General features: G+C 42.8%; 1 protein-coding gene across 1 annotated transcript in view; it reads right to left on the bottom strand.

The window, feature by feature from the left end:
- The window catches only part of MASTL (microtubule associated serine/threonine kinase like), a gene marked incomplete at its 5' end in the record, with an annotated part of 51,133 nt that overhangs the window by 13,832 nt on the left and 16,852 nt on the right, over positions 1–20,449 (bottom strand). Inside the window, 3 exons of the mRNA XM_081104249.1 lie at positions 2,500–2,672; positions 19,445–19,595; positions 20,048–20,154. Coding sequence (XP_080960375.1) covers positions 2,500–2,672; positions 19,445–19,595; positions 20,048–20,154 — 431 coding nt within the window. The remainder of the gene's footprint in view (positions 1–2,499; positions 2,673–19,444; positions 19,596–20,047; positions 20,155–20,449) is intronic.

Raw genomic sequence — 20,449 nt, 5'->3', positions numbered from 1 at the left:
GAAAAAACAAAAATAACATGGGTTAAATCCATTGTCAATAAGTTGAATTAATGATACATTAATAACAAAATGTTTTTCTTGAAAACTGAACTCCAACCATCTCAGATGTTCTTGGGCAGGGGTCCTCAAACTTTTTAAACAGGGGGCCAGTTCACTGTCCCTCAGACCGTTGGAGGGCCGGACTATAGTTTAAAAAAAAACTAGTCGGCTGCTAAGCAACAGGCAGCAGCGGCAAAAACACCCGGCAGGCCGGATAAATGTTTTCGGCGGGCCGCAGTTTGAGGAGCCCTGTTCTTGGGTGATATGAGCTTTGTACCTAATATTACAAATTGGTGCATTAATTAGGATTTTTACAAGATCATTCAATTAAAGGGAATCTTCAATCACTATCTTTAATAGTACCTATTTTTGACATGTGAAAATGAAATTTTATTAACTCAGTATTAATTTGGAGCACTTAGTCATAAACCAAAGAAAATTCCTGAATTACAACTCATTGATCTGTAAGCACAGAAATGATGCAATTGGGGATCAGCACAGGGTTTATCAGGGTTCCCTTGTCCTTCTATAATCCAATCATTGCATTCCTCAGGGATGCAGAAGTAGAGGAAGAAGGCAAAGCTGTGTACAGTTAAAATAGTATATTTTTTTCTTGAATAGGACAGAAATGAAATAATAGTACTAGTAATGCAAATCTGGTTTATTCTATAACATATACATATTACCTACAGAGCAGCCTATAAGGAGAAAAAGAAAAACAATTGAGAAATCCTGTCTTAACTAAAAAATAGTTTGACCTTGCTCCTAACATGCAAATATCCAACAATAAAGAAAATCATATGATTGAGAATGAGGAATAAATACAATCCAAATTATTTAATCAAACAGAAGGTTTATTCTTTGTGCACTACCATTATTCTAACGAACATTATTAGTATTATTACTAGAGGCCCGGTGCATGAAATTCATGCACTGGGGGTGGTGGTGGTGGTGGTAGGGTCCCTCAGCCCGGCCTGCGCCCTCTCACAGTCCGGGAGCCCTAGGGGGATGTCCAACTGTTGGCTTAGGCCCACTCCCTGCAAGGAGTGGGCCTAAGCCGGCAGTTGGGAGCACACTGACCACCATGGGACAGCTCCTACATTGAGCGTCTGCCCCCTGGTGGTCAGTGCACATCATAGCGACCGGTCATTTCGCTGTTTGGTTGATTTGCATAGTAGCCTTTTATTATCAAGATGATTATTATTATATTTAATCGTCATGCGAGGATATGTTTCCACTGATATGATAGAGGAAGGTAAAGAGAGAGAGAGAAACATTTATGTGAGAGAGAAACATTGATCAGTTTCCTACCATACTAGCCCCCACTGGGGATTGAACCCAGAATCTGAGTATATGCCCTGATCAGGAATCAAACTCGCCATCTTTTGGTGTATAGGATGATAATCCAACCAACTGAGCCACACTGGCCAGGGCTAATCTAACATTATTTTATTGAAATTTTAGGAGGGCAACTTTATTATAATTTAAAATTTTAGTTCCTCGCAGTTTTAATAGCTTTTAAAAATAGCAAAAACAGAATATATAATCTAAGTAAAATAATTAAGTAAATCCACTCATTTAGCAGCAATTTTCTTATAATAGAAGCTTTTAAAGGTACACATATATTATCTTTGTGGTCTAAATTTCTGGGGGTTAGGGGGTGACAAGATTTGACTTTGGGTGGTGAGCACATGGTGCAATATTCAGATCTTGTAACATAGAAACCCACACCTGAAACCTATATGTTCATGTTGACCAATGCCACCCCAATAAATTTAATAAAAAAACCCCAAGAAACTCTTAGGTAAAAGTTATTTCTTATCCAGAAGAGTTGCCATTCCATTAAATGAGAAACTGGCAGAAAACAGTACAGAAAGAGGTAGTGTTAGTTTAAAAATAAGATATAGGTTAAAAAAATCAACAAGCTAATATCTGTGTCACAGGTAGGAAATTAAAAAAAGTCTATTTAGGTGTCTAGAAGACAAACATTTACTATCAATTTAGAGCAAAAATTTTAAAAATTGAAATCTCATATAAAATGAGTAATTTCACATTTGAATAAGAAGTAAAATATATGTATTTTTCTTTTTAAATGTTTTTTTATTGATTTCAGAGAGGAAGGGAGAGATAGAAACATCAATGATGAGAGAGAATTATTGATCAGCTGCCTCCTGCACACCCCCAACTGGGGATCAAGCCCGCAACCCAGGTATGTGCCCCTGACCAGAATCGAACCCAGGACCCTTCAGTCTGCAGGCCGATGTCTATCCACTGATAGGGCAAAAAGTAAAATATTTCAAAAGAATTTGACTGAATGTACAGGAAAATGAAGAGTACCTTTACTGCTGTTGATGTAACAGTTTCATTTCCATACAGAATTTAAATGAAAAGGTAAAAAGTGTTTCTATCATTAATTTCACATACATAATTGGTTTTCATTAAGGTAAATTTCATTCTAACCTGGCAATCTTTTTCCCATGTAGGACTGCTGTGGCATTCAGATTCCATGCTGGATACAAAAGTGTAGGACTGACTACTGGCACTGGATGTAGCTAGCCTTTTCCTAGACTGGAGTAGATTAGAAGTTAGACACTTCACAGGCATTCTGGGGTTGGAGGCGATTGTTTCAAAACCTGTAGGGAAGAGAAAATATTGAAGCTTATGACACATCTTTCTTAAGAAAAATTTTTTTACTAGAGGCCCGGTGCACTAAATTTGAGAATGATTAGGTCCCTAGGCCTGGCCAGGAATTAGGGCCAATCTGTGGGACAACCGGCAGGGCGATTGGGGGGACCTCAGCTGGCATCTGCCTTGGCCAGTCTGGCGCCACACCCTTGGCTGGCCTGGGTCCTGCGGGCTGGGGGCAGCTCCTGCATTAAGCGTCTGTCCCCTGGTGGTCACTGCACATCGTAGCAACTGGTCGTTCTGCTGTTTGGTTGATTTGCATATTAGCCTTTTATTATATAGGATTCATTTCAGAAAGGAAGGGAGAGGGATAGAAACATCAATGATGAGAGAGAATCATCGATTGGCTGCCTCCTGCACGCCCCCTACCGGGAATTGTGCCCACAACCTGGGCATGTGCCCTTGACCAGAATCAAACCCAGGACCCTTCAGTCCACAGGCTGACGCTCTATCCACTGAGCCAAACTAGCTTGGCTGACACATCTTTTTTTTTTAAAATATGTATTTTATTGATTTTTAAAATATATATATTTTATTGATTTTTTACAGAGAGAAAGGGAGAAGGATAGAGAGTTAGAAACATTGATGAGAGAGAAACATCGATCAGCTGCCTCCTGCACACACCCGACTGGGGATGTGCCCACAACCAAGGTACATGCCCTTGACCGCAATTGAACCTGGGACCCTTTAATCCACAGGCCAATACTCTATCCACTGAGCCAAACTGGTTAGGGCTTTTATTGATTTTTTTACAGAAAGGAAGGTAGAGGGATAGAGAGCTTGAAACATCGATGAAAGAGAAACATTGATCAGCTGCCTCCAGCACACCCCCGACTGGGGATGCGCCGGCAACCCAGGGATATGCCCTTGACTGGAATTGAACCTGGGACCCCCTCAGTCCGCAGGCTGACGCTCTATCCACTGAGCCAAACCGGTTAGGGGTGACACATCTTTCTTAATTTCTCATGGAACCTGAATCTTTACAGATAATTAGGCAAAGTATTAAGTATTGCACAACAGAGCTATTTTTTTTTAATTAATCCTTACTTGAGGGTTTTTTCCCATTGATTTTTAAAAAGAGTGGAAGGGAGGGAGGGAGAGAAGGAAAGAGAGAGTGAGAGAAACATAGGGGCCAGGGATCAAACCTGGAACTCAGGTATGTGCCCTTAACTGGATTCAAACCTGCGACCCTTCGGAATGCAGGACGACACTCTAATCACTGAGCAAACGAGCCAGGGTATATCATAGCTACTTCTATGTAAACATTACTTAATCCATAAGGATGGCTCTCACTGTTTTTGATATACTAGTACAAATACTGTTCTGGAACCAAGATGGCGGCACAGGTAAACACCACTACTCACTGCCTCCCACAACCACGTAAAAATTACAACTAAAATACAGAACAACCATCATGCAGAACTGCCTGAAAACTGGCTGAATAGAAGTCCTACAACTAGAGAAGAAGAAAGCACATTGAAGGGAGAAGGTCTGGAACGGGCTGGTCCCACACCCATATGTGCCAATTTTTTAATTGGGAGGTAGATTGTCTCTGTGGATGCCTCCTGTGAGGAGCAAGGGGTCCCAGCCCCACACCAGACCCCCAGACCAGGGTTCTAGAGCTGGGAAGAGAAGTCCCTATGTCTTTAGGCAGTGAAAACCAGTGGGGATTGTGGCTGAGTGACATCGAGGCTGCTGGATATCCATGTGTTCCTCACTTTTACTTTATTTTTTATTCTTTATTATTTAAAGTATTACATATGTCTCCTTTCCCCCCTCCCCTATCAAACTCTCCCTGGCCACTCCCACCCCTCAGCACATGACCCACACCCCCAGTGTTCATGTCCATTGGTTATGATTACTGGTGTATGCATGCATACAAGTCCTTTGGTTGATCTCTTAACTGCCTTCCCTCTGAGGTTTGATGGTCTGTTCGACGCGTCTCTGTCTCTGGGTCTATTTTTATTTATCAGTTTATGTTGTTCATTATATTCCACAAATAAGTGAGATTAAGTGATATTTATCTTTCTCCAACTGGCTTATTTCACTTAGCATACTGCTCTCCATGTCCATCTATGCTGTGTGAATGGTAAGATTTCCTTCTTTTTTACAGTAGCAGAGTATTCCATTGTGTAGATGTACCACCGTTTTCTGATCCATTCATCTGCTGATGGGCACTACGGCTGTTTGAGATCTTAGCTATTGTAAATTGTGCTGCTATGAACATAGGGGTGCATATATCCTTTCTGATTGGTGTTTCTAGTTTCTTGGGATATATTCCTAGAAGTGGGATTACTGGGTCAAATGGGAGTTCCATTTTTAACTTTTTGAGGAAACTCCATACTGTTTTCCACAGTGGCTGCACCAGTCTGCATTCCCACCAGCAGTGCACGAGGGTTCCTTTTTCTCCACATTCCCGTCAGCACTTGTTTGTTGATTTGTTGAGGAAAGCCATTCTGACAGGTGTGAGATGGTACCTGATTATCATTTTGACTTGCATCTCTTGGCTGATTAGTGACTTTGAGCATGCTTTCATATGTCTCTTGGCTTTCTGTATGTCCTCTTTTGAGTGAAAAGTGTCTATTTAGGTCCTTTGCCCATTTTTTGATTGGATTGTTTATCTTCCTTTTGTTAAGTTTTATAAGCCTGTAAATTTTTGAGATTAAACCCTTATTGGAGATAACGTTGGCAAATATGTTTTCCTACGCAGTAAGTTTTCTTGTTGTTTTGTTGTTGGTTTCTTTTACTGTGCAGCTTTTTATTTTTATGTAGTCCCATTTGTTTATTTTCTCCTTAGCTTCTATTGCCCTCGAAGCTGTATTAGTAAAGATATTGCTAAGACATCTGTCTGATATTTTGCTTCCTGTGGATTCTTCTAAGATTTTTATGGTTTCCCTTCTTACATTTAAGTAGTTTTTTAAATATATTTTTATGGATTTCAGAGGGAAGGGAGAGGGAGAGATAGAAACATCAATAATGAGAGGGACTTATTGATTGGCTGCTTCCTGTATGCCCCCCACTAGGGAAAGAGCCCACAACCTGGGCATGTGCCCTTGACAGGAATTGAACCCGAGACCTTTCAGCCTGCAGGCCTATGATCTATCCACTAAGCCAAACCGGCTAGGGCCCAGGTGTTCCTCTTTTTTTAAAAAAAAAATATTTTATTGATTTTTTACAGAGAGGAAGGGAGAGGGATAGAGAGTTAGTAACATTGATGAGAGAGAAACACCAATCAGCCGCATCCTGCACACCCGCCACTGGGGATGTGCCCGCAACCAAGGTACATGCCCCTGACTGAAATCGAACCCGGGACCCCCCAGTCTGAAGGCCGATGCTCTATCCACTGAGCCAAACCGACCAGGGCCCAGGTGTTCCTCTTAAAGGGCCAGTGCATGAACTTACTGGGACTCGACCCTTCTGAGCTCCAGCGCTGGGCGGCTTTGGGGGACACAGACACAAACAGAAAGGAGTTGGATTGTCAGGCATTGGGACAAGACCCTGGGGGCAGCTTTATGGGGCTGCTTGCAGGGTTATTGTTCCTGTGCTGGAACCTCCCTGTCTCAGAGCTGACTAGCAACAATATGAGTTTCCATTGGTCTGGCTCACACTGTTTGTTCCACCTTGGTGATTCCCTGGAACCCTGTCCCATCCAATTTGCAACCTCACTTAAGCTGCTTGCAGCAGCTTTTTCATATAAATGGCCTGTCCTGGTTCAGGCTTCAGACTTTGCTAAAATCTCTCAAATAAGCTGCAGCTGTTATCAGTGTGCCCCAAACCTATCAGTAAAAGGCCCAAGACCCACCACTAGCACCAGCATGCCTTGCTTCACATCTGGGTCTCATGTGGGTGCTTCCAAGCTCAATGCAAATAGCCAGCATCTGCAAATCTCTCTGTAGCTCCTGCAAGGTGGCCTCAGGTAGTAGCTGACTTTGCAGATCCTTGGAGGCCCTATAGCCAGTGAACCCGGTGGACAGTTTTAAACCTTACCAGATTACAACTCTACACATCCACAAGTGATATACTCAAGGGGCTTTAAAAAATGGTAAAATGGTAGCAGTAATAATACTGGTTAAAAATAAGAAGGTAGTAATTAAAAGGGTAAAATCAGGTGATGGAAAAAGAAGAAAAAAAAAATAAAGAAAAAAAAGAAGGGGAAAAAAAAGAAAAAAAAATTGGTTTCTTAGTTAAAAGGTGAAAAAAGAAAAGAAAAAAAAAATTGCAGTAGTGAAGGTCCTTTGGTTCTTCTATTCTTCAGTGTGGCTCGCCTTAGACCTGCCAGGTATTCAGGAGAGTATTGAGTTTCCCTGCGATACACTGTTCCTCTGTGTTGTAAACCACAGTCCTTATTTTAAAGCAGGCCGCATTTGTTTCCCAGACTGCCTTATTTTGTGTTTAGCAAAGAGTCAGTTTGTGGCTCAGCCTCTGGGTGGCAGTGTTCTGGGGTTGGCTTCTGAGGCTATAGGGCCTCACTGTCCAGTGGAAGTTCACTGCCCAGAGCTGGCTGCGTACTAGTTAGTTACCGGCGCTGTGTTGTTGCTGGGATTGAAAATCCCTCTATAGGCCAGACCCTGTTAACTCCCAGGGACTGATCAGGTTATTTTAATCCTTGATCTCCTACAGGGTGGAATCTGGGTGTGGCTGTGCTCCTTGCCTGGGGGCTGGGGAGAGGAGTCTCACTCTCCGGAGAGAATGGCTGCCCCAGTCCTGGGCTCAGGGGTGTCTCAGCACTCAATTCGCTGCCACCTCTCCTGGCCCCCCTTCTCTCCTCAGTCTCCCCCCAGATTCCACTCCTCCGCACACTCTCCCTCTCTTCAGCACAGGTGAGTGTCTGTATCCGAAATGTCCCATGAACAGGATTCAGTGAAAACAAACAAACAAACGCCGGCCGCGGAAATGGGGAAGGCTTGGTTTCTGTAAGCTTCTTCTCTTACCGGGACTGCATGGTCTGGTCAGCTCTTCAGGCTGCCCCCTTTAGGATCAGTCCTCTGTGATCACAGAACCCAGCTCTCAATTCCCCCGGGGGCGCCAGGAATCCCGCGGATCTCCTTTCCCCCATCAGGGGCTGTGCCTGTCCCAAGGGACGCGGCTGTCTGCCACGCGGTCTCCCTCCGACTCTCTGGGCTCAGAGGTCTGGCAAACTTTCCTGCCCAAATCCCTGGTTTTTTTTTTTTTACCTTTCCAGGGGAGTTCTGTTCTTCCCAGCTGCAAACCGTCTCACCAGCTGAGCAATTTCGCCAATTCAGTGTGGGTGTTATTAGTTTCAGCTGCTCACTCCATTTGCTTCGGGACACGACCTGGGACGCGTCTGCCTATATCGCCGCCATCTTCCGTCTCTCCCTCAAGGGGCAAACTCAGTGAGCACCAAAGCACCACTGAAGCAAGTCCTGCTTTGTAGGGGTGTTTCTGCACAGCAGCTCTCTCACTGTAGTGGCAGTTGGTCCTGGAGGTCAGTTCTTCCCAGTGACACTGGGAAATCAAGGCTCAACTACAAGACTGTGCACACAGCCTACACAAGGGTGCTCCTAGAGTGGGTCCTACAGGACACCTACTATACAAGGCCACGCTACCAATTCCAGAAGACATAGCAGCTCTTCTTAATACATAGAAACAAACATAGGGAAGCAACCAAAATACGAAGATAAAGAAATGTCACAAATGAAAGAAATGGAAGAAAGCAAACTACTGGATACAGAGTTGAAAACCATGGTTATAAGGTTACTCAAGGATCTTCATGAGAGCTTCAAAAGATTTAGTGAGACTTTCAAGGGTCTTAGAATTTCAAAGACATGAAAAAGGACGACTAAGAAATTAAGCATACTCTAACTGAAATCAAGAATAATTTACAGGGATTCAACAGTAGGGTAGAGGATTCCGAGAATCAAATCAACGATTTGGAATATGAGGAAGCAAAAAACACCCAATCAGGAGAGCAAAAAGAAAAGAGAATCCTGCCGAAACCGGTTTGGCTCAGTGGATAGAGCGTCAGCCTGCGGACTGAAAGGTCCCAGGTTCGATTCCGGTCAAGGGCATGTACCTGGGTTGCGGGCACATCCCCAGTGGGAGATGTGCAGGAGGCAGCTGATCGATGTTTCTCTCTCATCGATGTTTCTAACTTTCTATCTCTCTCCCTTCCTCTCTGTAAAACATCAATAAAATATATTTAAAAAAAAAAAGAAAAAAAAAAAAGAAAAGAGAATCCTAAAATATGAGTGTAAGGAGCCTCTGGGAAAACTTCAAGTGTACCAACATTCACATTATGGGGGTGCCAGAAACAGAAGAGACAGAACAAGATATTGAAAACCTATTTGAAGAAATAATGACAAAAAACTTCCCCTACCCGGTGAAAGAAATAGACTTACATGAAGTGCAGAGAGTCCCAAATGAGAGGAACTCAAAGAGGCGCACACCAAGACACATCATCATTAAAATGCCAAGGGTTAAAGAAAGACAAAGAGAGAATCTTAAAAACTGCAAGAGAAAAGTAGTTACCTACAATAGAGTGCCCATAGGACTATTAGCTGATTTCTCAACAGAAACTTTGAAGGCCAGAAGGGAGTGGCAAGAAATATTCAAAGTGAAGAACAGCAAAGACCTACAACCAAGATTACTCTCTCCAGCAAAGCTCTCATTTAGAATTGAAGGTCAAATAAAGAGCTCTGCAGACAAGAAAAAGCTAAAGGCATTCATCACTACCAAACCAGTATTACATGAAATGTTGAAGGGTATTTTTTAAGAAGAGGAAGAAGAGAAAAAAAGATAAAAAATATAAACAATAAAATGGCAATAAATACATATATATTAACAATTAAATCTAAAAGTCAAAATAAACAAACAAGAAATCTAATGAACAAACTAAACTGGTTAATAAAACAGAGTCAGAGGCATGGAAAAATGGAATAGACTGACAAATCTCAGAGGGCATGGGGGAGAGAGGGGACAAAGAGATTAACCAAAAGGTCATCAAAGATCTTAACTAAGGACACAGAAATAGGGTCTTGAAGACCTGGGGTGAAGCAGGGTGGTAACTGGGGCAATGGGGGAAAAGAAAGGAGGGTATCTGTAATACTCTCAATAATAAAGACTTAAATTTTTTTTTTTAGAAACTTCATAAATGGCCCTAACTGGTTTGGCTCAGTGAATAGAGTGTCAGCCTGCGGATTGAAGGGTCCCAGGTTCGATTCTGGCATGTACCTTGGTTGCGGGCAAATCCCCAATAGGGGGTGTGCAGGAGCCAGCTGATCGATGTTTCTCTCTCATCGATGTTTCTAACTCTCTATCCTTCTCCCTTCCTCTCTGTAAAAAAAACCAAAAAACCAATAAAATATATTAAAAAAAAACACCTCATAAATAATAAAAAATAAAACAAAAACTGTTTTGAGAGTTAAAAAAATACTTTCAACATTTGTAAAGTAAAAATCGGGACAAGTGAACTAATTTATAATTAGGAGGAAATCCATTTGAATATTCATTACCCAATTTGATAAAGTAGCATTATTGATGTATTATATCTAGATATGACAGGAGGCTCAAATGTGACTAAATTTTCTCAGTTCAGTTTGTATTTAATTAGAAAATATAGCTTTATTTTAATGTTGAAGTTTATGTGCTTACACGTGTGAATTATACACATTCATAAAGGATTTATTTTTTTAAACCACTGGGTAAAACAAATGAATAATGACAAAGTGACTAAGAGTGAGCTAGTGGAAGAAAGCAGCACTATTAACATGATACATATTCCTTCACTGTATAAGTAAATAATGATACCAAAAACTATTGCTCCTGAACATATAATTAGACACAACAGACAATCTTGATTTTACCAAAGATCATAAAACATAAAATATAAAGATCTTATACCTATATAAAAAGATACCTTTATCTTGTTTTCCTTTTTTCAAAATGGGTGAATGCAACTTTAATCCCAAATAAATTATTAATCTTAGATTTTTTTATTAAATCTCATTAGAACTTTAAATCTGGAAGAAGCATTTCAAAGTCCATCTAAGATAACTTTCTTTTTGGTACATAAATCTGTCAATGCAATTCCTGAAACTCAGTGGATACTGTTCTTGATATCTGACCAAAGTGTTCAGTTGCCTTTCCTGGTAACATGGAACTTGTGTCTAATCCAATGCCATGTGCATACTGTGTATATGCTAATGAGTTCTAACTGGATCACTATGATCAGACCATTCCTAACCTGAAACCTCTAATGTCTCCCCTTTTCCCACAGCTTAAATGCTAGGTTCCTTCCCTAGAAGGATCAAATACTTGATCCTTCCCTATCTACCTGCTAAGCTTTCTTTTCTATTGTACATACTTCTCATCCTATCTAATAAAAGAGAAACATGGTAATCAGCGTACGACTGCTACCCTTCCCATTGGGTAATCAGGGAGATATGCAAATTAACTGCCAGCCAAGATGGCGGCCGGCAGCCAGGCAGCTTGAAACTAACATGAGGCTTGCTTGCTTCAGTGACGGAGGACTCCAACGTTCCCTGCCTGCCTTGCTGGCCTCTGAACTTGCAGTTTAAGAAACATTATAACAAATATAGAAGCTAAACAAAACCCCAGAAACCTGCTTTCAGCCCGCCAGGATCTCAGAGCTGGAGTTATACATTGTTTTGATTATAGAACACAAACAAACCAGATACCTGCTTTCAGCAGCAGAGGACTCAGAGCTGGAGCCAGAGCTAAAGCTGGCCCAGAATAAAAAAGAAAAAAGAAAAAAAGGAGCAGTTGGGAGCTTCAGTCACCCCCAGCCTGAAAACAGCCCTCAGCCCCTCACCCAGACTGGCCAGGCACCCCAGTGGGGACCCCCACCATGATCCAGGACACCCTTCAGGGCAAACCAGCCAGCCCCACCCATGCACCAGGCCTCTATCCTATATAGTAAAAGGGTAATATGCCTCCCAGCACCGGGATCACGGAGCCAAGAGGCCTCCCGGTACCGGGATCAGTAGAGCCTCAAGGCCTCCCAGCACCGGGATCAGCGTGACAGGGGGCAGCGCCCAAACCCCCTGATCGCCTGCAGCTCTGTGTGTGACAAGGGGCAGGGCCACAACCTCCCTATCCGCCCTGCTCTGTTCGTGAGAGGGGAAAGCACCCCAACCCCCTGATCGCCCTGCGGCTCTGTGTGTGACAGGGTGCAGCGCCCCAACCCCCCCCCCCCCCCACGGGCCCTGCTCTGTGTGTGACTGGGTAGAGCCATAACCTCCCCATCGGCCCTGCCCTGAGTGTGAGAGTGGCGGTGCCCCAACCCCCTGATCGGCCCTGCTCTGTGGGTTATAGAGCGAGGAGCCCCAACCCCCTGATCCGCCCTGCCCTGAGTGTGACAGGGGGCAGTGCCCCAACTCCCCTATCAGCCCTACTCTGTGAGTGATGGGGGAAGCTCCTCAACCCACTGATCGGCCCTGCTTTGTGCATGACAGGGGGGAGCTCCCCAACCCCCTGATTGACCCTGCTCTGTGCGTGACAGGGTACGGAGCCCCAACCCCGCTGATGGGCCCTGCTCTGTGCGTGACGGGGTGGTGCCGCAACCTCCCCATTAACCCTGCCTTGAGTGTGACAGGGGGCAGTGCCCCAACCCCCCAATCGGCCCTACCCTGAGCGTGACTGAGGGTGGCATCGCAACCTCCCAATCCGCCCTGCTCTGTGCATGACAGGGGGCGGCTCCCCAACTCCCCAATCGGCCCTGCTCTGAGCCCGACCAGGGGCTGCACCTAGGGATTGGGCTTACCCTCTGCCACCCGGGAGCAGGCCTAAGCCAGCAGGGCGTTATCTCCTGAGGGGTCCCAGACTGCGAGAGGGCACAGACCAGGCTGAGGGACCCCCGCTACTCCCAACCGAGTGCACAAATTTTTGTGCACAGGGCCGCTAGTCCTATATAATAAAAGAGAAACACGTAAATTAGCCATCCCTCCACTATGCTCAAGCCACGCCCACTAGCCAATCAGAGTGACTATGCAAATTAACCTGACAAAGATGGCGGTTACTTTGCATATGCAGGTGTCAGGTGCCCCAGGAGATGATGGCGGCCGTGGCCACAGGCTCCCAGGACCATTGCTGGACTGGTAGGCAAGGCTGCCCGCGCCTAGCCATGCCCGCGAGCTCCTGGGATCTTCGCAGGCCCAGGAGGTGAGGCCGTAGCCACACCCACGGGCTCCCAGGACCTTCGCTGGTCCAAGAGGCAGGGCCCTCCTGTGCCTAGCGACGCCCGTGGGCTCCCAGGACCTTGCTGGCAGAGAGCAGAGCAGTAGAGTGGGCGGAGAGCAGGAGGTTTGGAGGACTTGACAGAGCAGGAGACCACTGGACATAGAGCAGAGCGAGAGAGAGGGCGGCTTGGAGGGCGCGGCTCCCTCTGTCACCCCAGCTTCCTCATCACAGCTGTGGAAACTGACAGCAGGGAGGAGGAAGTCCCACCCCCACAGAATCAGCCATTGGCCAGACAGCTCTCAGCTACCTGACAGCCAGGACTCTCATTCACCTGCATCTCAGACCACAACAGTAGAGAGGTGGGACTATGTCTAAAGACCAACTGTTGATACAACGTAGCTCTGCAGCCGAAAGATGCCGGCGTAATCGACAGAAAATGTCTGCAGAGCAGTGTGCCTCTGATCTTGAAAGAAGGTGGTGCCTGCAACAGGATGTATCTGAACACCAGCTACTGGAAAAATGTTGCTCTGATGCCGAAAAACACCGGCGATATTGACAGAAAATGTCTAAAGACCAACGTGTCTTTGAAGTTGAAAGAAGGCGGTGGTGACAACAGAATATGTCTAGTGAACAGTCATCAACAAGTATTACCAGTTCTGGTAGGAAATGCCTTCTCAGCAAAAATGGAGTACATGGGATGCAATTCTCGAACATAGTTGTGGTGGAATGACTGTTTGATGTGAATTTTGCCTATCACTAAATTTCTCTGATGAAAAACCATCTGATGGGAAATTTACTTGATGTTGTAGCAAAGGGAAAGTCTGTCCAAATGATATACATTTTCCAGATTACCCGGCACATTTAAGAAGATTAATGACAAACGAAGATTCTGACAGTAAAAATGTCATGGAAAATATGCGTTCCATAAATAGTTCTTTTGCTTTTGCTTCCATGGGTGCAAATATTGCATCACCATCAGGATATGGGCAATACTGTTTTAGAATACACGGACAAGTTTATCAACGTACTGGAACTTTACATCCTTCGGATGGTGTTTCTTGGAAGTTTGCTCAACTCTGTATTTTGGATACAGCCGAAGCTACAAGTGAAAGATTAGCAATGCCAGAAAACCAGGGCTGCTCAGAAAGACTCATGATCAACATCAACAACCTCATGCATGAAATAAATGAATTAACAAAATCGTACAAGATGCTATATGAGGTAGAAAAGGAAGCCCAGTCTGAAGCAGCAGCAAAAGGTATTGCTCCTACAGAAGTAACAATGGCGATTAAATACAATCGTAATAGTGATCCAGGTAGATATAATTCTCCCCGTGTAACCAAGGTTGCTGTCATATCCAGAAAAGAAGATGGAGAACCTCCTTTTGAAAGGGACTTGCTCATTCATTGTAAACCAGATCCCAATAATCCAAATGCCACTAAAATGAAACAAATCAATATCCTGTTTCCTACATTAGAGGCAATGACATATCCTATTTTTTTTCAACATGGTGAAAAAGGCTGGGGAACAGATATTGCATTAAGACTCAGAAACAACAGTGTAATCGATAATAATACTAGACAAAATATAAGGACACGACTCACACAAATGCAGTATTTTGGGTTTCATCTTTCTGTGGGGGACACGTTTAATCCTATTTTAAATGCAGGAATATTAACTCAACAGTTTATCATGGATTCGTATTAAAAAATGGAGGCCAATTGGATACATTTCATCAAAGCAAACCAATCTAAGTTGAGAGCTCAAAAATATAGTGGTTTGATGGATTATCTCAAATCTAGATCTGAAAATGACAATGTGCCGATTGGTAAAATGATAATACTTCCATCATCTTCTGAGGGTAGTCCCAGAAACATGTAGCAGCAATATCGGGATGCTATGGCAATTGTAACAAAGTATGGCAAGCCCGATTTATTCATAACCATGACATGCAACCCCAAATGGGCAGATATTGCAAACCATTTACAACGCTGACAAAAAGTTGAAAACAGACCTGACTTGGTAGCCAGAGTTTTTAATATTAAGCTGAATGCTCTTTTAAATGATATCTGTAAATTCCATTTATTTGGCAAATTAATAGCGAAAATTCATGTCATTGAATTTCAGAAACGCGGACTGCCTCATGCTCAGATATTGATATTAGTCAGTGAGACCAAATTACGTTCCTCTAATTAATTCCCTTTCAATGTGCACGAATTTCGTGCACTGGGCCACTAGTCTCTATATATAAAAGCCTAAGCAACTGTTATGACTGAACAGCTTGTCGACCAGTTGGTATGATGCGCACTGACCACCAGGGAGCAGACACTCAATGCAGGAGCCACTCCTTGGTGGTTAGTGCGCTCCCACAGCCAACCTCCTGTGGGCCCTCCCCATCCCCCCCGCTGGCCAACCTCCTGCAGTCCCTCCCCCCATCTGGCCGGATTCCCCCGATAGGCCTCAATCACCGGCCAGGCTAAGGGACCCTACCTGTGCACAAATTCATGCACCACGCCTCTAGTTCTCACATAATACAGTAAGTCCCTATGGTGTGAAGGTGGAATATACTTCCATGTGCCCATGCCTTTGCTCATGCTAGTGCTTCTATCTGAAATGCTCTTTTCCACTATACTTGGAGTTATTAAGTTCCTCTTTCTGAGTCTAGCTTGGCTGTTGCTATATCTTTATTTAGAACCATTCCTGATTTTCCAAGTTAGTATTTGTCACTTTCTGTTTTGCATAAAAGTATGCCTCTGTGACATTTATTTCATTGTTATTGTTACCATTTTATACCTATAATCACCACAAAAGTATAATTTCTTCTGAGGCAAGGAAATCTTTTATCCATCTTTATAGCACAGTGCCTTGCAGCTATCTAATTCTGACTAAAGAATGACTAGGGGAGTTACAATTATTTTTTCTTAAGACTAAGGCTATAAAATAGCATTGGCATATTATATACCAGGTGTACCGGTTAATAATGCGGATTTTGTAATCAAAGAAAACACGATAATTTCAAGAGAAACATCAAAAGTGCTTTATACAAGGTAATGTCCATCACTAGCTACAGATTTCCCCCATCTTTCAGGTAATTTGTGAAGGATACCCTCCCAATAGAACTTTTCTTGTTTTGAGGCAAACCATTCACAGACCCAATTTTCCACTTCTTCGTACATTTTGAAGTGCTGCTCAGAAAGTGCGTGTGCCATCGATCAGAACAAGTGGGAATCTGAAGGAGCAAGGTCTGGTTGATACAGCGGTTGGGTTAATACTTCCCAAGCAAGATCTTTTAATGTGTCTTTAACTGGTTTTTAAGTGTGTGATGGTGCTTTATCATGAAGCAAAATTACTTTGCCGTGTCTTCTGGCCCATTCCGGTCGTTTTACAACCAAAGCGTGGTTCAAATTGACCTGGACGTTCTTTGTCTTTCACATCGAAATCACCACTTTTAAAGCGTTGTAACCAGCGTTCACAAGCACCTTGAGATGGAGCATGTTCATCATAAGCTTCCCGAAGTATACAATAACTTTCAGCAGCACTTTTCTTAAAAATAATGAATTAAAACTTCTGGCAAATGCTTTTTTGGCACGAAGTTCAACATTTTTAAGCGTAAAAATATCAATGATGTTAACATCTTCAGAAAATTTGACATATGAAGTTTTGAAGCTTGTCAATACAAAATAACATACATATCAAATCGCATATATATCAGCATATGTGTTAACTCCATCATGTTGAAAAAAATCCACATTATTAACCGGTACACCTGGTATTTTATCAGTCTTTGTTTATCGAACCTATATATATGTATTTCAGGCATTTTCATTTTTACAGTGGGTTTTGACAGAAGAAACAAGATTCACTAATTTGGAGGAAAGGACAAGTGAACAGAAAATTGTATTTGCAACCAGGACTCAGTTTACCCATTTACTAGTGTGTGACTAAACGTTTTCAAATATTAGCTTTCTCATTTGCAAAAAGAAGATAACAGTATATGTTCTAGACATGTACAGATTTGTTGAGGACCAAATTAAAAATGAGGTAACATCCATGAAAACAACTAACACTCTGTTATTCACATTCCCAAGATGAAGAACATGAGTGCGGAGAACTAAATTGTCAAGTAATAAAGAGTGATGTTAAGTACCATATAAATGTCAAGTGTCCCACTCTCCTCTTCTAGAACTTGGCTTTGTATTTTATTGTATGCTACTTAAAAAATTATAACTTTTCTTTGACTATTTTATTTAAAAAATCTTTCAGAAATTTTACAAACACATAACAATATTACAGGTACTACATCTTCTCTATATAAGATTTCCAGAGAACTCAAGAGGGAAATCAAGATGGCGGCATAGGTTAACGCAGGCGATTGCTGCCTTGAACAACCACTTCAAAAAACAACTAAAAGACGGAACGGACATCATCCAGAACCACAGGAAGGCTGGCTGAGTGGAAATTCTACAACTAGGAGGAAAGAGAATATCATACCCAGACTCAGAGGAGGCGCAGTGCTGAAGTGAAATACTCAGGTGTGGAGTGCGCGCGCGGAGCGGGCTGGCGGCGGAGGGCGCGGTTGTTATTTTCAATTGGGAGGGAGTTTCAGACTCTGAGCTCCAGATCCAGGCGAGTCTCTAGAGACCCAGACTCAAACGGGAGAAGCGGGACTGTCTGGCTTCGGTCAGAACTCGAAGGCAGCTTTCTCTCCGAGGTTTGAAGCGGTTGCTGGGACTCTGTGAGGCAGAGCCCCTAGGGACGAAACTGAGAGCAGCCATAACTGCTCGCTCCAGCCCGCCCTGTAGATCCCCGGGGACCCGCCCCGCTCAAGCCCTGCACAGAGCCATTTGCCGGATAGCCTCAGGCAAACGCTAGATTAGCACCGCCCTAGAGATCCAGCACAGAAGCTCTCCCACTGCAGACACAGCGGACTCTCATAGCCAGTTAGCCTGGAGGTCAAATCACCCCCGGTATTGCCGACAACAATCAAGGCTTAACTACAACAAGACTGCGAACGAAGACCACTAGGGGGTGCACCAAGAAAGCATAAAAAATGCGGAGACAAAGAAACAGGACAAAACTGTCAATGGAGGATATTGAGTTCAGAACCACACTTTTAAGGTCTCTTAAGAACTGTCTAGAAGCCTCCGATAAATGTAGTGAGATCCTCAAGAAATCTAATGAGACCCTCGATGTTATGATAAAGAACCAACTAGAAATTAAGCATACACGGACTGAAATAACGAATACTATACAGACTCCCAACAGCAGACCAGAGGAGCGCAAGAATCAAGGCAAAGATTTGAAATGCGAAGAAGCAAAAAACACCCAACCGGAAAAGCAAAATGAAAAAAGAATCCGAAAATACGAAGATAGTGTAAGGAGCCTCTGGGACAGCTTCAAGCGTACCAACATCAGAATTATAGGGGTGCCAGAAGATGAGAGAGAGTAAGATATTGAAAACCTATTTGAAGAAATAATGACAGAAAACTTCCCCCACCTGGTGAAAGAAATAGACTTACAGGTCCAGGAAGCGCAGAGAACCCCAAACAAAAGGAATCCAAAGAGGACCACACCAAGACACATCATAATTAAAATGCCAAGAGCAAAAGACAAAGAGAGAATCTTAAAAGCAGCAAGAGAAAGAAACTCGGTTACCTACAAGGGAATACCCATACGACTGTCAGCTGATTTCTCAACAAAAACTTTGCAGGCCAGAAGGGAATGGTAAGAAATATTCAAAGTGATGAATACCAAGAACCTACAACCAAGATTACTTTATCCAGCAAAGCTATCATTCAGAACTGAAGGTCAGATAAAGAGCTTCACAGATAAGGAAAAGCTAAAGGAGTTCATCACCACCAAACCAGTATTATATGAAATGCTGGAAGGTATCCTTTAAGAAGAGGAAGAAGAAGAAAAAGGTAAAGATACAAATTATGAACAACAAACATGCATCTATCAACAAGTGAATCTAAGAATCAAGTGAATAAATAATCTGGTGATCATAATAGAATCAGGGACATAGAAAGGGAATGGACTGACTATTCTTGTGGGGGAAAGGGGTGTGGGAGGTGCGGGAAGAGACTGGACAAAAATCGTGCACCTATGGATGAGGACAGTGGGTGGGGAGTGAGGGCGGAGGGTGGCGCGGGAACTGGGAGGAGGGGAATTATGGGGGGAAAAAAGAGGAACAAATGTAATAATCTGAACAATAAAGATTTAATTATAAAAAAATAAAAAAGACAGAACTTGGCTGGAGATCCTGGCTAGAGATCCTGGCTAGGCTGCTGATCAACTGAAAAAAAAAAAAAAAAAAAAAAAAAAAGATTTCCATAGACCCAATATAGTGAAATCTCCCCAATGGTCATTCTAATGCTATAGATAATTGAAGATTATCTCATTAGCTAGAATTTCTGTTCTGTTGACTTAAACATCTGCAACAATCCCTGTCAGAAGTAGTGTTTACATAATGAAATACAGGCATGCCACAGAGTATTCAAATATTTGTATTTTTTTATTGCTAAATTGATATTAGAAGTAAACTTTTTTCTTTTATACTCACATGATTTTAGTAGTTTGCTAGAATAAGGAGTACTGTCCGCTTGTTCTACAGACATAGGACAAATTTGTCCTTGAGAAAGCGGTGATGTTTCAGATACATGGGCTGAAAGAATATTTGCAGAGTCTTGACTTTCTTCTTCAACTGGTGGGTGCTATAAAAAAGAGAAAGACAAATATAAATGTTAATATTTATCTTCACAAAAACACCACCTACTGGTAAGTGCACAGACCTACGTAGATTAATTCTCAGAGTAACCTCACATGCTTGATACTTACATTAATTTAAAAAAAAACACATATATTTTTATTGATTTCAAAAAGGGAGAGGAAGAGAGAAATATCAATGATAAAAGAAAATCATTGATTGGCTGCCTCCTGCATGCCCCCTACTGGGGATCAAGCCTGCTATCTGGGCCTATGCCCCTGACCGGAATTGAACCTGGGACCCTTCAGTCCACAGGCTGATGCTCTATCCACTGAGCCAAATCTGCTAGGGTTACTTACATTCATTTTGATCCTTTATTTAAAAAGAAAAATATTTTATATTTTAAATGGCAATCATGAAAGGCCATGTTATGTGATTTTTTTCTTATCAAGTACTTACAAATCCCAAAGAGCTGATGAGAGATAATATTTGTCCTGGGGTCCTTGAATAATCTTGCCTAGGTTTAGCCATTGATGGTGTTATAAGGATATCCATCATATTGATATCTATGGAAAGAAAAGTACATGAAATTTTTAAAAACTTTAACTGTCATTGACTAAGTCTTTAATCACATGTCCTGAACTTTGCCCCTCTTTCCACATTAAATTATCTACCAATTGGCTTGTGCCAGACACAGGAAAGCCAGATGCCATAGAGCCATGGTTGGCAAACTGCAGCTTGCGAGCCACATACGGCTCTTTGGCCCCTTGAGTGTGGCTCTTCCTAAGCCTTAGGAGTACCCTAATGAAGTTAATAACAATGTACCTACCTATATAGTTTAAGTTTAAAAAATTTGGCTCT

This window comes from Myotis nattereri, assembly GCF_964212035.1.
Source record: "Myotis nattereri genome assembly, chromosome: 1".
Lineage (NCBI taxonomy): Eukaryota > Metazoa > Chordata > Mammalia > Chiroptera > Vespertilionidae > Myotis > Myotis nattereri.
This window is presented reverse-complemented; position numbering and strand designations above follow the sequence as displayed.